Source organism: Sorex araneus, chromosome 2 (assembly GCF_027595985.1).
Source record: "Sorex araneus isolate mSorAra2 chromosome 2, mSorAra2.pri, whole genome shotgun sequence".
NCBI lineage: Eukaryota > Metazoa > Chordata > Mammalia > Eulipotyphla > Soricidae > Sorex > Sorex araneus.
Window position 1 is genome coordinate 369,825,200 of NC_073303.1, and position 17,759 is coordinate 369,842,958.

The 17,759-nt window shown below is 54.8% G+C and overlaps 1 protein-coding gene across 3 annotated transcripts in view; it reads right to left on the reverse strand.

Annotated features, from left to right (window-relative positions):
- BCL2 (BCL2 apoptosis regulator) overlaps positions 1 to 15,201 on the reverse strand; it is a 175,669-nt gene extending 160,468 nt beyond the window's left edge. The window contains exons 1-2 of one of the 3 annotated variants that reach the window (XM_055125695.1): positions 15,115 to 15,201; positions 12,819 to 13,688 (exon numbers count right to left, since the gene is read on the reverse strand). In XM_055125695.1, the coding sequence (XP_054981670.1) occupies positions 12,819 to 13,373 (555 nt within the window). In that variant the 5' untranslated portion in view covers positions 13,374 to 13,688; positions 15,115 to 15,201. Of the gene's footprint in view, positions 1 to 12,818; positions 13,689 to 13,977; positions 14,861 to 14,925; positions 15,031 to 15,114 lie in introns of those variants that run through there. The other 2 variants (XM_055125696.1, XM_055125694.1) reach the window with 2 other exon arrangements.
- Between the last annotated feature and the right edge of the window lie 2,558 nt (positions 15,202 to 17,759).

The window sequence follows — 17,759 nt, forward strand, 5'->3', positions numbered from 1 at the left end:
AATTGAGCCAAATATTAAATGCTCGCATTAACCAGACAAAGCATGTTTAGCTACTGCTTCGCAGTGACAGCTTGTGTTATTCTCACACACAGGCCAGGCATGAAATAGAAAACTAATAACCCCTTCACTGTATTCTCAAAGTATCATTTATGGGAAAGAAAACTACATTCAAAGGAAACTTGTGTAATGCCTGTCACTCCCCCCCCTGGGCCGCAAGCTGTTCCAGAGTGGGGAAGCTCATTTTCTCACGGATACGGCCGAGCTCAAGAGTGCCACTGTCACTGGATGTATTCATTAAGAAGGAATCTGGCAGGAGCCACGGGGACAGATACTTGGGAGAACAGGCCAATTATCTGGGTGTCCTTTATAATTTGAAGTCTCTGAATTCACTCCTAGATAAGGCCCTCGAAGAGGGCCTGGCAGCGCTAGCATAAGGCGCAGATGGCCACTGAAGAAACGCGAGGGAGGAAGGGGAGGATGGGAGAGCGGGTAAATTCGCTTGTGGTTTCGTTCACAGGGACAAATCTGTAAGCTGACACATCCCTCTTGCTAAAAAGCCCCTGGAGAAGGATGGTCCAGCCTCGTTACCAGTAAACAAGTCACACAATCACTCTCACACAGCTGACAAATGATGAGCAATCAGGCTTGGAGTCTGCCCCACGCCAGGGGATAAGGAGTCTCCAAACACAAATCCCACACGTGGCCCCGAGCCGAGCCTCCACCAGCAACGACAACTTGGCCCGAAGCTGCTGGGTCCCGGGTCTTGCCCTGACTCCCTGGGGGGCGGGGCTGGGGGGAGAGTGTGTTTCCGACTGGTTTAGTGGCCAGAGAAACGAAACCTGGAAGGCTCTCTCTTCTGGACACACACCGCAGCCCCAAACCCCCACCTCCGCAGGCCAGGGAGACGGACAAGGGCATCATCTGCCCTGGTTCTGCTGCGGTTCTTTTGTTTTTTTGTTTTGTTTTGTTTTGTTTTGTTTTTTATCACACCAGGCAATGCACAGGGGTTACTCCTAACTTTGCTCTCAGGAATTACTCCTGGTGGTGCTCAGGGGACCATATGGGAATCGAACCCAGGTCAGCTGCGTGCAAGGAGAAAGCCCTACCTGCTTGTTCCAGCCCTGCTGCAGTTCTTTTGTCCTAGAGTTACAACACAGACCAGAAGGACAGAAAATCACCTCAAGGCTGCACAAAGAGCCTTGGCTGGCCCCAATATTTTGCATAAGAAGGTGATAAGCAATACTGACTTGAAGGATTTTTTTTTTTTTTTTTTTTTTGCTTTTTGGGTCACACTGAGCAATGCACAGGGGTTACTCCTGGCTCATGCACTCAGGAATTACCCCTGGCAGTGCTCAGGTGACCATATGGGATGCCAGGAATCAAACTCGGGTTGGCCGCGTGCAAGGTAATTGCCCTACCCACTGTGCTATCGCTCCAGCCCCAACTTGAAGGATTTTGATCTGGATTGGGCTTGAACCAGGAAACACGAGGATGGGGAGTCATGTGACCATATGTGCAGCTGGTATATACCATGTACATCGAGAGGCTGTGCATACATGTGTGTTATTGCCCAAGCATGTGGATTCTGTGTGCATGTGCATTCGAGGCACTTTGTGTTCTTTTTCTTTTTCTTTTTCTTTTTAGGTCACACCCGGCAATGCACAGGGCTTACTCTGGCTCTGCACTCAGGAATTACTCCTGACGGTGCTCAGGAGACCATACGGGATGCTGGGAATCAAACCTGGGTCGGCCGCATGCAAGGCAAATGCCCTACCTGCTGTGCTATGGTCCAGCCCCAGGAGTGTGTGTTCCTTGTGTAACATTACACTTACATTAACGTTATAAAATTATAACATGTAACCACTGGTAGGCTGTCCGAGTTAGTAAAAGCTGAATGTTCCAGGCCATGCAGAGTCTGGCTCTCCCAGCAGGTAGGAATGACACTGTTTCAATTCAATGATGAGAGAGGAAGTCCCAACCTTCCAAAGCATTTTTCATGTTTCACGCCTATTCAGTCTTTACGATCTGTGGGATGGGGCATTTGCTACACACTCTCTAGTGACGGGAGCAGAAAGACATCAGCCGAGGAGGAGTTTCATGCCCAAAGTGTCTCTCGCTCCATAAAACAATCCTGGTATGCATCTACTAGCTGTTACGCCCGGGTGCTGGGTTCAACTGAATTGGGGGGACTAGTTCCTTAAATGAGCAAGTCCAGAAAAGGAGCACGTGCTGATTTTACGGAGCCCAGAGCCTCGCATGGAGGATGCTACAGATTTGATGGAGTTTGCTAAATTGGCAGAGTTTGCTCCCCTTTGAAGAAAGCAAAACAGGGGTGGGGAGTCAACTTTTGAACATCTAAGGTCCCTGTCAGCTGCCTGGCCCGATGCACAGGAATCCGCAGAGGGCCCTGGGGGCTGAGAAGCAAGGAAGGTGGGACCAGCGGAGGGCAGCAAGGACTCCTTCGAGCTGCGAAGGAATAAAACGGGAAATCTACGCGGCCGGGGTGAAGGCCGAATGCATTCTAGCTTGGTCCTCTCCTCATGGCCAACTGCTTACTGAGATTTTCCACTTGGATATCCTTGGAAATTCAAGTTGAAAACATCCAAAATTAATTTCGTCATCTTGCCCCCACGAGACAGTAACTGTTCTGACTCCTTTCTCTCTTCAGGACAAGATCGTTGTTTGGAAACAGACGCGTTTCCACCTTGAGTCCCGAACCCCTTGATTTGACTCCCTCCGTCCCTCCCTCCCTTCCTCCCTCCCTCGGGACTCCCATTCCACGCCATCCTCCTCTTCCTCCTCCTCTCTTTCTCTCTCACGCTCTCGCTCTCTCGCTCTCTCTCTCTCGCTCGCTCTCTCGCTCTCTCACTCTCTCGCTCTCTCAGGGGACCCTATGGAGTGCTGGGACTCGAACCCGAATCGGCTGTGTGCAAGGCAAGCACCCTCCCTACTGCACTACAGCGCCAGCCCCTAAACTAGGCCTTCTTAAACTCTCCCCTCCAATCCCTTTTCAGGCTTCAGAAGTTTTGATGTGACCGCAGGCTTTAAAAATAGGTATACAAATCATACACTTATTGATGATCAATCGTAAATGTACTCACAAACACATGTTGGGGGCGACCCCCCACATTATAGCCCTACACCCCACAGTGTAGGACCGTCGGACTGTCACGAGCTCCTACAATGCCTGTCGCAGGCTCCCGACGGAGTCCCTTTATTTTTTATTTTTATTTTTTTTTTATTTTGGGGTCACACTTGGCAACGCTCAGGGGTTACTCCTGGCTCTGCACTCAGGAATTACTCCTGGCGGTGCTCAGGGGACCATATGGTATGCTGGGAATCAAACCTGGGTCAGCCACGTGCAAGGCAAACGCCCTACCCACTGTGCTATCGCTCTAGCCCCCTGATGGAATCCCTTTAGACAAAAGTCATCACACACATCATTTTGCTCTGCTCTGTTTTTCGGGCCACACGGGCAGTGCTCAGGGCCTGCACTCCTTGCTCTGTACCCGGGGGTTGCCTGGGTGATGCAGTGCTGGTTTTCACACTCGGGTTCCCGCGTGAAAGGCACCTTGCGGGCTGGACTATGTCTCCGGCTCTTTGGACACAGCTTTTGCTTTTTTTCCCACCCCACTCAAACGACTATCACAGGACTCTGCATAGAGTTAGTCCTCAAACAACAAAAAACAAGTCTTTCCTCCCCCCAACAAAGAAAGCTAGCGTGCATGCTGTAAAAAACAAAACTCTGTATCCAGTGCTTCCTCCGCCGCACCCGTTGCTGTCTTGGTCCTCAGGACTAAGTTTTGGCAATAGTAGTTCATTTTCCTTTGAAATATCTTCTTCTTCTGTTTTTTTGTTTGTTTTGTTTTGTTTTGTGTTGTGACCACGCCCAGTGATGCTCAGAGGTCACTCCTGGATCTGCCCTCAGGAATCAAACTCCTGGCAGTTGTAGAGAGACTAACAGGGTGCCAGGGATCAAATCCAGGTTGGTTGCATGGAAGGGCAACAGCCCTGCTCGCTGGACTCTCACGCTAGGGCCTCCCCACTTTGGAATTTCTTCCAAATTGTGTTTTTTTTTTAATTTAATTTTTATTTTTTTTATTATTATTTTTTTTTGGTTTTTGGGTCACACCTGGCAATGCACAGGGGTTACTCCTGGCTCTTCACTCAGGAATCACCCCTGGCGTAACTCAGGGGACCATATGGGATGCTGGGATTAGAACCCAGGTTGGCCGCGTGCAAGGCAAACGCCCTACCCGCTGTGCTATTGCTCCAGCCCCTTGTTTTGTTTCTAAATACAATCATTGGGCTGAAGCAATAGTACATCGGGTATGGAGTTTGCCTTGCACGCAGCCTACCTGGGTTCGATTCCCAGCATCCCATATGGTCCCCCAAGCACCGCCAGGAGTAATTCCTGAGTGCAGAGCCAGGAGTAATTCCTAAGCATCACTGGGTGTGACCCAAAAAGCAAATAAATATATAAATACAACCATCTTAGTATTTAGCACATGGCCCCGTCTCACTGTACTGATAGCTTAGTTATAAAATAATTAAAGCACCGCTAAAAAGTTTTCAGTCCTTAAAAAAAAAAAAAAAAAAGGAAGTTGGCAGGATTCCACAGAGGAAAAGGCAAAGGAGATAGTCATGAAATGTTTGACTCCAGAGTGCCAACTCCACATTCCTGCTTTATTTGGGGGGGATTTAAAAAAAAAATTAGCTGATCTGATTTTATCTAAAGCTGGTCTGATTGGTGAAGCCTTTTACACCTATCCTGACTCTGCCTGAGGCTGACAGGTAGCAAAGAGGCAGTGAGTGAAGCAAACCAAGTATTTTTCCTATATTCGTTTAGAAAATCCCAATGTCACTGAGTGGAGTCTTTGGCTCCGATTCCGTCTCAGAGTTAACACACAGACATAACAGAAAAAAATGTGCCAAGAAAGAGTTGGAAAAAGTCAAGATAAGACAATACACAACCGTGGCTGCTTGGTTCGAGCGCCAAGCGTCAAAAGTCTTCAACTCTGTGCTTTCTCAGCTTCAGAAACGACAGCTCAGAACAGAGAAATACCGTCACTTGGAACCATCCTGAGAGATGGATGGGTCTCAATGGAAAATTAAAAAAAACAAAAATCTCCCTTGAAACGCTAAAAGCTTCACTTGCCACAGTGGGACCCAGGTTGTTTGGGGGAGCCAATAAAGGAAGGAGCAGTCAGAAGCTTCTGACTCATTACATGGAAGCCTCTGAGAGCGGGTGAGCTGATTATTAACTAAAAATGGAAAATGGCTCCATCCCTAAATTTCTGAAGGCAAAACCAGGAGTTGAAGGGAACACACATTTTCCAAATAAAGACTTTCCCAGCCTGCCCTCCCGCTGCCATGTGCGGTATGCAGTCTGTGGAGAGAACCTTCTAGCGATGGGGTGAACCCTCTCCTCGGCCCAAGGAAAGGTCTTTGCTACGAAAGGTCACACCAGCAGGGCAGGAGAGTCCCTTTTGGCGGTGTCTCAGAGGGCTCTGGGGAAGGTCCTGCGGGTCTCGACCTTAGTGACGGTGGTGAGTCACAAGTCAGCTGAGGCGAGATAGAAGGTCGGACCTGCAGAGATCAGAGCGAGGACACACTGCCAGCACAATCTCTCCCCTGCCCCGGGCAGAAGGTCAGTGTCTGTGGCCAGAATTCTCTCTCCCTCAGCGGCCCCCGCGGCCAGAAGCCAGACTAGAGGAGGGCTGAGGGGCTAGCCCTGGGTGCGCCCTCATCTGCCCCTCTTTCGGATTGAGAGCACACAGTCTGGCCTCCGCCCTGTCCAGGGGCTGCACCTTGGAGGCCTCCCCGGGGGAGGTGGCACGGCAGGCACCCGCAGGAGACAAGGGAGGGTCCCCACGAGAGAGCCCAAAGGGCTTGGGGGAGACCCATTTGATGCACCCTTCAATCCTCCTCCCCAGGAAGGTTCGCAGGGTTGACTGGGGAACCAGAGAGCTCAGAGCTATCACAAGAGACGACCTGAAAATAGGGATTTTTTTCAAGGGGCAGGAGAGAGAGGGCGGCAGGCAGGGCGCTGGTCTTGCAAACAGCTGGCATCCCTCGGGGGGTCCTTGAGCCCTGCCAGAAGTGATCCCTGAGCACAGAGCAAGCAGCACCCCTGGGTGTGCCCCCTCCCAACTAAAGAAAAGAAAAATCATTTTCAAATGATTTTCGGAGGCTGTTTTGCAAGTCTGGTGACCCCCACTTGCAGAGAGAGAGAGAGAGAGAGAGAGAGAGAGAGAGAGAGCGAGAGAGAGAGAGAGAGAGAGAGCTAGGAGGACAGGAGGCTGAACTAGCAGGACAGGAAGCTGAAGAGGGACTCCCCCTCACACCCCAAGTCACAAGGACAAAGGCACTGCGGGGTCCTGCCAGGGGAGAGGACCTCTTCCCAAGCCCAGAGCACTGCCACGACCACCTGCGAACCAAACCTGCGAACCGAACCAGTCCTCAACTCTCCCCTTCCCTCTCCCAAAGGAGACACTTTTGTTCTTCAAAATCCTTTGGTGCCTTTTAAGGGGCCGGGAGCGATAGCGTTACATACAGGTCGGGGGCATGCCTCGCATGCAGCCAGCTCGGTTTCAATCCCGGGCACCCCATCCGGTTCCCAGGAGCCTGCCAGGAGTGAGCCCCGAGTGCAGAGCCAGGAGTGAGCCCTGAGCACAGCTGGGTGTGGCCCAAAAACAAAACAAAATCGCTTTGTGCTTTCCTGCTACTGGAATGATGTAAGAAGGACAGTTCTATCCAAAAAAGCTCTCCGATCCATCCAATCGGAGCCGTGACTGTCTTCTCACTTGAAAAGAACTAACAAAACACTAATTCAGAAACTGGAGGCTGGTGTTTATTAAGTCTTCTCGATGTGCGCAAAAAAAAAAAAGAGTGCCTCGTGGGTCAATATTGAACAGGGGACTCCCCCCTTCTCCATTCTCGGGAGAGGACGACTGTGTGAAGGGTCGTTTTCAAATGATCTATGTTTTGAGTCAGGCACACATGAACGGCCCTGGGGTTAGAAATAACTTTTGTGAGACAAAGGCTGAAGTCTATGCAAAATAACCCGCACTGCGTTCTCTCCCTCCCGCCCCACCACCCCGGAATCCAAGTCGAGGGTCGGGCGTGGCAGCTGTGGGGTGACTAAGTTTACAAACACACCCACAGCCCCCGCAGGGGAGGTCAGGCGGGCAGGGGTAGCGCTTGCCTTCCTGTGCCCGCCCCTGGCACCAGGGCGTGGCACGCAGGAGATGGGGTGACTGTTCGGTGCCCGGCCGGTGCAGGGCGTGGGGATTTCCACGGCTGCTCCCGTTCAGACCCCAGGCGGGCCGCCTTTTGCCGGAACGCAACCAAGAGGAGCGGGGAAGGTTCACGGGGAAGCCAGATCCTGAGGGGGGGGGGGGGGGGTGTCTCGGGACACAGGCCAGGTAGCTGCCCGAGCTGAGTAAGGGATCAGATTCCCTTAAAAGGGCTTCACAGCACCTCTGACCTCAAACACAGGGTGGTGGGGGGCGGGGGCGGCGCTCTCTGCTCTTTCTCTACAAAGGCTGGGGTGTTCCCCCCTCACCCCCTCCCCCTGCACAGATGCACCTCTAGGAACCACCGCCACTGGGGAGGGGATCCGAGACGGGGAAGGTCAGGTGGGGGACTGTTACCGACACCACCCCCCCTGCACCCCCCAGGCCCGCCTGCCAAGGGGGCGCCTCGTTCCTCCGGCGGACGAGGCCTGGGAGTCGAGCAAAGGTTCCGACTCGGGCTCAGGAGAGCCAAGAGGGGCTTTCCGTGCCCGTCCCTGGCGCCCTCGTGGCGTTTAGACAAACAGGCAGGCACGTGCCAGCTCGAATCAGAGATTGCTCAAAAGGCCAATCAGTTCCCCCTCGAAAGCACGCCTCAGAGGAGCAGGATGTGTTCAGGCGAGCCCCGTTTCCAACAGGCGGCGGAGAGCACAGAGGCCCCGACGGCAGAAACGAGAAGGGAGCCGAGGTGACGGTTCGACCAGCTGCAGGAACAGCGCTGAGCGACGGAGCGTGACGGCCACCGCGCTCAGGGCCAAGCCCGCCTGCCCCCCCCCCACCCCCCCGGCAACGACGTTATTGAATGGGGGCCGCGTGGTTCTCTGCAGCCAGAGAGATGCACTTTCCCAAGGAAAGTTCATCGTTAAATGTATTATTTAAGACGGGCTCCTCATCAGGCTATTTTTAATCCCATGGTTTGGCTGCCAAAATGGGCCGTAAGCAGCCGATTCTCGGCCGCTGGATGAGGTCTCCTGGGGTCGGCATCCCAGCGGCAAGTGGCCTGGCCTTCCTGCTGACCGGTTTGCAGGGTTCAGAGAAGCTACTGAGGGCCTGAGTGGGGAGGGCGTTTGTCTTGACTGCGGCCAACACGGGTTCGATCCCCAGCATCCCATACGGTCCTTCGAGCACTGCCAGGACTAAATCCTGAGTTCAGACCAGGAGTAACCCCTGTGCATTGCCGAGTGTGACTCAAAAAAGCAAAAAAAATAAATTAAAAAAAGAGAGAGAGAGAAGAGAAGCTACTTGCTGACCAATGGACACGAAAGGAGGGCAAGCCCTGCTGGGTGGAGAGGGGTAATTTCCTGCTCCCTAAACCTCAAAGACCAAAGGACACACACATGCACACACACACACACACACACACGCACACACGCACACGTGCATGCACACACATGTCAGACCGCCATGTCCTAGAGCAAGGGAAGCCAATGTCCTATCTAACCCACTTCCTTAATCCGTCCCGGCGTCCCCACCTCACTCCCCCGTAGTCTGATGCCCAGGCTGGCATCCTCTGTCTGCAGGGGGCCGGGTCCAGACCCTCTCCCTCACCCACAGGCCACTCACACACCTGCCCAAACCTCTCTCTTCTCTTGAAGTAGTCTTGGGACTCGAAACTCCTCAACAGAAATGAAACTGCATGAAGTGGATGAAACAGTAACAGACCCGCTCCAGGCTGCCTCTCCCATCTTCAATCGGAGGAGAGAAGATCTGGGCGGGACGGGGTCGGCAATACCAATACCAACTGTACAGCTCCTCTTTCCTCACTCTCTCACACCCCTCCGATTCCTCTCCTCCAGTCCTCCCTCCTTCTCTCCCTTTGTCCTGTCTCCTTCTCCTCCCCTTTTGCCCTGCCTCCAATCCCTCTCCTCTCCTCTCCTCTCCTCTCCTCTCCTCTCCTCTCCTCTCCTCTCCTCTCCTCCCCTCCCCTCCCCTCCCCTCCCCTCCCCTCCCCTCCCCTCCCCTCTCCTCTCTCTCCCCTCCACGCCTCGCTTGCCCTCCCCATCCCTCTCTCCCATCTACCTTCCCCAGGGGCAGATGACACGACTGAGGGCACCTGGGAAAGACCCAGAGTTTCACACACCTGTGACTTCCCTGGGAAGGGACAGCACGTGATAAGCCAAGGCTGTTGCTCTTCCCGCACAGCGTCCCCAGGCATCAGGGAAACTGACAGGCTTGGCATCTGGAATGAACGAACCCGAACCCGTGGGGGCCTAACTGAGGAGCTCTAGGGTGGCACCTGCGAGCTGGCACCTCCAGGAGCCCCCGGGGGCTGGCCGAACTCCAAGTGGTGGGCTCTACAACATTTCTAGAATGACTGTGCGCTCTCTCTTGCTCTCTCTTTCTCTTTCTTTCTCTTCCTCTCTCTCTCTTTCTTCCTCTCCCTCCCTCTCTCTTTCTCTCTCTTCCCCTCTCTCTCTCTCCCTCTCCCTCTCTCTCTTCCTCTCCCTCCCTCTCTCTTTCTCTCTTCCTCTCCCTCCCTCTCTCTCTTTCTCTCTCTTCCTCTCCCTCCCTCTCTCTCTTTCTCTCTTCCTCTCCCTCCCTTCCTCTCTCTCGCTCTCTCTCTTTCCCTCTCCCCCCCCAACTCTCCTGCCACTCTCTGGATGCCACACAATGCCTGACTCAGACTTCAGCCACTCTCCACTCAGCACCCAATTTCTTCATTAGTCTTGGCTGAATCGGAGGCTTGGAGAAGCCTCTTTATCATCCCAAACCCAGATGTCTCTGAGTTAGGGGACCTGGGACGCATGCAGCTGTCTTCAATCCCCAAACGTTCTGATTTTGCAGCAACAGCAACAGCAACAGCAACAAAATTTTTTTTAAAAAAAGAAGAAAAGACTTCAAGTCTGAGCCCCCACTATTAGACAGATACACTATTAGTGTCCATCGTGTATTAGCCGATCCCCTGGGCCCTGGAAATGGGACAAGTCCTAATGGAATGTCCAGAGTGTGCTAGCCTCCTTCTGAAGTTTGATGACGGTTCCTAACGGCGCTTTTGTCAAACACAACACTTAGAAACAATACAGTATCAGAGATGCAGATGTGACTGGTGCAAATCTGTATGCCAAGGGCCTAAGATAAATAGGTAGGTTAACAACGCACATTTAAAGAGATGGGCACGGGGCCAGAATAATAGTACAGTGGATAAGGTGCTTGCCATGCGTGCAGCTGACCCAGGTTCAATCTCCACTGTAGTCCCCCGTGCGCCACCAAGAGTGATCCCTGAGTGTAGAGCCAGGATGAAGCCCTGAGCACAGTTACAAAACAAAACAAACAAAGAGATGGGCAAATCATCTGTAACTCTCACATACCACCACTGCCATGTCAACAAGTGCAACTACAAGACCACATTTCCTGATAGAGACTTATCTTTTGCCCAATTTCTTCACCTTCGGATAGAGTAATCCATCTTGATGCCGGTCTGGAAACTACTACTACAGATTTTACCATCAGTCACTTCTGCTTCTGTATGATTTATTTGTACTCTAAGAGGTTTTGTCCCCCAAATGTTATCACGCTCTACACAGTGTTTGTGTGGTCTGCCATCGTGAAATGCAGCCTTGACATTTATCAGCCCCAAATACCTGGAGACCACAAAAACGAACCTACTATAAAAACTCTACTTTGAAAGCAGAAAAGGCGAGGCTTCGCTTCAAAAGAAACCTCAATTGTGTGGATGGGATTGCAATACAACTCAACAACAAGATCAAGGTTACATCTTAATTTCCATCACAAACATATGTCTCTGCTCCCATCTTTTTATTAAATTACCCGGTAAATGACAGTTACCTCCTTGGATTTCTTTCAACTAAGGAGACGTTGAAAGAATTTGTTATGTTCATAGAAATATAAAATGGTAACATTTAAATCAGTTTTACTTTGGTTTTAAAATGATCCTTTTGGAGTTTGGAAGTCCCTACCTCTTTGGTTATGGTGGTTAAAATTAAAACCACCTACTTGGCCAAACATTGAACGAAAATATTCTTTTCAGCTTTTAGTGAATTCTTCCAGAATTACTAAAGACCTGATCCTGTGGGCGCTCAAGAAACCAACAATTCACAAACAGTGTTTTCAGTTTAGAAACTGAAATGTGGGTATTGCAGATAGCCGTACTTTTCAACAGCGGCGTCAATATTTTGTTGACTTGGATCCCCGGGCATCAGATGTTCCTCTCTGCTTCCTCCTCTGTTCTCTTCCAGGGCCCCTTAATGCCAGAAGACCCGGGGAAGAGCCCTCAGGGACACAACCTGCTTCTTGAAAACAACCCCACGGGTGGTCACTTTAGGATCTGCCGGGTCCCAGGACCGTATGAAGAACGTTGCCAGCGATGCCCTAGAGAGCCGACAGAGAGGCCCCACGGGCAGCCTTCTTCCAGGATAAAAGCGACTCCAGAAAGTTCTCCCACAAGAATCCTCCTCCTCCACGTTTGTCTTAAACCCGTCGCTTGGAGCACCAGGCGAGGACCTCTAGGGCCATTCTCCAATCTCAGCACCGGAACTCTCCCCCACAGGCATCACACCCCCAGCGGAACTGTCCAGCCCCCTGCACACACCCAGGCCCCGCACAGGTGCCCTTTCAAAGGACAGGCCAGCGCCTCCCACCCAAGGCGGGGGGCAGCAATGACGTGTAGCCCAAGCCCGGGTTTCCCACGCTCTGGCCTGCACGCGCCAGAGTCTCCAGGCCAGGAGCCCACAGGGGGTGGACATGCCGGGCAGTGAAAAGCGCGAGATGAAAATCCCAGCCAGCCGGAAAAGCATCCTCGGGGGACAGACAGTGATCACAACTCAGCAGCCGGTGCAAAGGCTGAGCCGGGGCCCCTGAAGGCAGCCAGGATCGCGGTGCAGGTGGTACATTTATAGTCCCGGGGCTTAGAGCGGGACTGTAAGAGGTAGAGCAACCTACGAACACCGCTAGGCTTCCCAGGACAAGGAGTTCCCCCGGATTGTCCGCTCCGGGCAGAATTTTACTAAGTGCACAGGGAAAGGGCCATTCCTTGGGCCTGGACTGGGACTCGGGACGTGGGCTTGGAAGCCAGGCGGTGGGGTCCCACTTTACGACGAGGCTTAGGATGTAGGGGGCCCACCTGGGGGCACTCAGGTGAGGGGGTTGTGTTGGAACAATGCATGCATGCAAAGTACCATTCACGGTATTATAAATCCTGGCGCCTCAATTTAAACGGCTTATTAAAAAACAAGTTCAGGGGCAGTCTCTGCCATCCTCGATTGCTCAATCAGGTAAAGGTGATGCTGGGGATGCAGGGACCACCCCCCCAAAAAAAAATAACCCTCAATTTATCCCAAGATTCTCTAGGAGAGACCCTCGGATGCTCAGCAGCGGGCAAACACGGGATTAGGAGGTAGACGATGGCGGCGGCGGGTCCCAGGTAAGGCAGGTGACAGGTGGAGGCACCCGCCTACCTGAGGTCCCCTCCCAGGCCGCGGCCGCGCGCGCGCGCGCCCCCGCCCCACCCACCCCCCACCCGCGCGCACGCACGCACGCACGCGCGCGCGCACGGGGCCCACCTACCCAGCCGCCGTTATCCTGGATCCAGGTGTGCAGGTGCCGGTTCAGGTACTCGGTCATCCAGAGGGCGATGTTGTCCACCAGGGGCGACATTTCCCGGTTGACGCTCTCCACGCACATGACCCCACCGAACTCGAAGAAGGCCACGATCCTGCCCCAGTTCACCCCGTCCCTGAAGAGCTCCTCCACCACCGTGGCGAAGCGCCCCCTGGCGCTCAGGGGCGTCAGGTGCAGCTGGCTGGACATCTCGGCGAAGTCGCGGCGGTAGCGCCGGGAGAAGTCGTCGCCGGCCTGGCGCAGGGTCAGGTGGACCACGGGGGGCACCGGGCTGCGTGCGGCCGCGGCGCCCGGCGTGGGCGGCGGCGTGGGCGGCGGCGGCGGCGAGGTCCGGGCCGGCGCGGCGCTGCGCGCGGGCGGCCACGAGAAGATGCCCGGCGCGGGGCCGGCGCCCGCGTCCCCCGCCTCCCACTCGTAGCCGCGCTGCGCCAGCTTGTAGTGGATGTACTTGAGCACGATCTCGCGGTGGTCGTAGCCCGTCCTGCCCCCCGCCTGCGCCATCCTCAGCAGCCCCGGGCCCGCAGCCGCCCGCGCCGACCGGCCCCGCTCGCCCCCGCTGCCGCCCCGCGGCCCCGCCAGCCCGGGAGGGCAGCTATAATCCAGCGCTTTTATTGGATGTGCTTTGCATTCTTGGATGAGGGGGTGTCTTCGGTCACGCGGAACCCTCGATGCTGGTGCTCCCCGCTTGGCGTGGCGACGCAGGCGGTTTCCAAGCCCCCGCTTGAAAAAGAAAAATCTCAATCCCTTTTGGAGCTGGACTTCATGAGGCACATTATTACGAGTTTTTGTGAATATCCATCTACTTCCTCCGTGATGCTGAAAGGTTGAAAAAAGAGAAAGAAAAACAGTCGTAAGTCAAAAATCAGGTGCATTTTCCTTTCACACACGCGGGGACAGGACGGACTCACAAACACAAGTTGCAAGGGCTGGAAAAAAAAATAATAAAAGAGGAATGGATTAAACTGCCTCAATGAAACTTACTCCCAGGCACTTAAGAGGTTTTTTGGTTTTTTTTTCTGGTTTCTCTCTCTTTTTTTTTTTTTCCAAATCGCAAATGTTTCCATTGAAAGTTACAGTCAACCGATTTCCTGTGCAAAGAACTTACTTGTAATTTTTTAGGGACAGCCTGAGCCTCAGTCACGTTGCGTTAATTTGTAACAAACCCAACAAATGCACAAGGCAAAAATGCCATCAGTCTTCAGAACTCTCCCCCGATCGCGGCTTTGAAAACTTCCGACTCAATCAGAAGGTGGAAGGTGTGTGCGTGTGTGCGTGTGTGTATGTGTGTGTGCGTGTGTGCGTGTGTGTGTATGTGTGCGTGTGCGCGCGTGTGCGTGTTGCGGGTAAGGAGTAAAATCAGGAGAATTTCCAAGTTGACTGCCGGCCGAGCAGTCGCCTTCGCTGAGATGTCAATCCGCAGGAATCCCGAGCGGAGCTCCGGGGAGCACGAGCGAAAGGGAAAAAGGGAAGAAGCCCAAGGCAGCAGCGGCGGCGGCGGCGGCAGATGAATCGCAACGTGCAGTCCGGGCTTGGCCGAAGTCCTGGGCTCCGCGCGCCCCCTCGGCGGTTTCCACGCGCACACACGCGCGCGCGGGCACGGGCATGAGGCTCCGCACCCGGGAGCCGCGCGGGGACGCCGGGCCGGCGGGCGGCCGGGCACCGGGGCGCGAGTCCTCTCCGGATCCCAACTCCGCCCGGCGGGCAGAGCCGCCTTTTTCCGAAAGAAGCAGGAGGAGGAGGAGGAGAGGGAGGAGAAGGAGAGGGAGGAGGAGGAGAGGGAGGAGGAGGAGGACGAGGAGGAGGAGGAGAGGGAGGAGGAGGAGGAGGAGGAACGGCGCCGGCGGACGGGGAAGCGCGAGCGAGGCAGGACGCGCCCGGCACCCGCGGGCCGAGCGCGAGCAGCCCGCGCCGTGTGTGGCGGAGCAGCGCGGGCGGGGGAGGGCTTTATTTTTCCCCTCTTTTTCCTAAAAAGGATGACTGCTCCGAACTTCTCCCCCCTGGACCCCCTCTTCCGCTGCACCCCACCGGCGCACCCCGCCTCCGGGCCGCGCACCCTTTCTCCTCCTCCGGGCCGCTGCGCCGCGGCCGCCGCCTCCCCCGCGCTCCCGCCGCGCGCGCTGCCCGCTCCGGGCCCACGACGGCCGCGCCGGCGGGGAGGCCCCGGGCCCGGCACCTCGGCGGGCGGCGGGGGCGGGGAGGAAGGGGGCGGGCGCGGGGCGGGGGGCCCTCCCGGGCCTCTTACTTCATGCTCCGCGCTCCGCGCCCGGTTTCCTGTACCGACGTCACACGGTTCATTCAAAAAAAGAAGAAAGAAAGGGCCCTCCCCGGAGCCGCCCCGCCGCCCCCCTGCGCGCCGCCGCCGGGCCCCGGTTAAAGGCGCCGCGACACATGGCGCGCCCGGGACGGGCCCCCGCCCGCCCGCCAGGCCCGAGCGCTGGGTGGCGCGGCCGGCACAGGCCTCCCGCGCGGCCGCGGCGCGGTGGGTGTGCGCGGGGCCTCCTCCGGCCCGGGGCCGGCCCCGGCGCGCGCGATCGCGGGCGGTGCGGGCGGTGGGGGAGGCCCGGGGGGCACCGGGGTGCGGGGGTGGGGGGTCCCGACACCGCACGCGGCCCGGCCGCGGCTGCGGGGCGAGCGGGGCTTAGAAAACAAGGGCTGGGAAGGCGCCACGATCGCCGGGATCCTTTCCGAGCCGGAGTGCGCGCGCACACGGCCCGGGCCCCCGACGAGCCTTCTGAGCAAGTGTGAGTGTGCAACGCCCGCGCGCACGCACGGGGCACCAAGGATTGGGGGGAGAGTAAAGGCGCGCGAGCACACACACGCGCGCGCACACACATGCACGCACACACACTTGCACACACACACGCGCGCGCGCGCGCGCGTACACACACACACACACACACACACACAGCGCCAGGCCTCCCGGGACTTGACCCACACCCACGCTGACCCCAAACAGTGGGACTCCCCTTGGGGGGAGAAGTAACTTCGCGCTCAGTAGCGAGGGAAGCCCAGAGGGTCCAGTTGAAGTTCAAGTTGCTTCCCAGGAGTCGGGGTTGGAGAAGCCATCCGTGCCCCAGGCCTGCCCCTGCCGGCCATCCTAGGGGCAAGTGCTGATCTCCAAAGGCACCTGGAGGCACGATTGCCCTGCAGGGTTCAGGCTGGACAGAGTCACTGTAGGAGCTTGAACGGATGCGGTCCCAGCAGATCTGCTGTCTGAGTCCCAGATCCGATAGATACACATACTGTGCACGTAAGCACATATCTGTGTACATGTGGCGTGTCCTCATACTGCACACTTAGGTTTCCATGCATCCGCATGAATAGCCCCCTAGAAGAAAAGCCCGAGAGGGCAAACACTGTTTATTTTTATCTCCAAGAGTCTTTGACAAATAAAGTGCCAAGAAAAAATGTTTACTAAAAGTACAGCAGCTTACTTAATAGGGCTCAAGTTCAAATATATAAGGGATATAGATGATCGTGGTCATAGAAACGTGACAAATGAGTTCTGCAATGTACACAAATGGGTTCCGACACTACCGAGTCACATTCCTAGTCTAAAATCAAAGCGTTTGTTCTTAAGCAAAATAAGCACACGGGTTATTTTCATTTCTTCATTTATCATACCCAGAGAGCTAACCTGCCAACCTTTTGCCCCTAAAAATGGATGCTTCTCATGCAGGCTGGAGGGAAGGAAGGAAGACGCTCCTTCCGGCCTTCTTAGGGCTACAGGGTCCGCTTTTATCCGGACCGTGGGGGAGGGGTTCTGGCCTGGACAGAGGCAGGGTAGAGACCCATCTGAAACGTTTTTTTTTTTTTTTTTTTTTATGTCAAGCTCATACAAATGTCTTATTATGGCTTAAGGATCTTCTCAGAACTTTGTCTTAAGCTCCCAAATTTCTTGAGGAATCGAAAGCCTTGGTGCTTCTCAGACCCAGCGTGCGAGTGAGGAAATGAGAGGACGGAGCTGGGAAAGGCTTTGTACTTCTGCAAAGGCGGCCGGCAGAAGGCAGACCCTCCATTCCCGGGGGGAAAGAAAACTTCCTTATTTCTGCCCCCCTCACCAGCCGCTCACCTCCCTCGATTTCTGTGGCACCTTCGGAGACGGGTCTGCTGTCTGCCAGGACCAGGGTTCTGCAGTCCCGGGGGCGTTCTGGAGAATATTGCAAACGGAAGAGGGAAGCCGTTCCCACATCAAGATTCCCTGTGTATGTCGTGCCCCGGGAGCAGAAAGGAAGTGTTCCTCAGAACCGCGTGAAGGGACTCCGTGTGGCGAGCCCGCACAGGGAATGGTGGCCCAAGTCAGGAGTCTGGTGGGGGTACAGCCTAGATTTGGGGAGAACCCCCCACAGCTTCCCAGAGCTATCATGGGAGGGGGCATTTCCCTTCAACTCCTCAGACCCAAAGATGGCCCTTCCCCCAAGTCGGGCTGGTTTGAGCCTAGCAGGAGGGTGGCACCAGGAAGAAAAAAAGAACAAGACTGGGGAGTGGAGATTGTATCCAGTGTGAAAGGCCTGTGTTTTCCTTCTTTATTCTCCAGTCTGCCAAACAAAAAGGTTTTTATTGCCAGTTTTCGCCACCTACTGGTTGGAGCTTAACAGCATAATTGAGAAAGTTCTCATCCCTCACCCATGAAATTAAAAAAAGAACATTCTTCTCGTCTGGGTACACGGATGTTGAATACAGGTCTGCATTCAATTTTCCCACTCTCCAGATTCTCAGGAGAAGAAGTATGGGAAGATCTCATTAGCTGGGAGGGGCCCTGACAACCAACAGGTCGGAAGAAAGAGTTAAAGCCATAAAACGTGGCCCCCTGCCACTAGGCAAACTGGAGTGGAAATAAATCCACAAGCAACACACGGAGTCAAGAGAGAGAAAACAAGGCGCCCG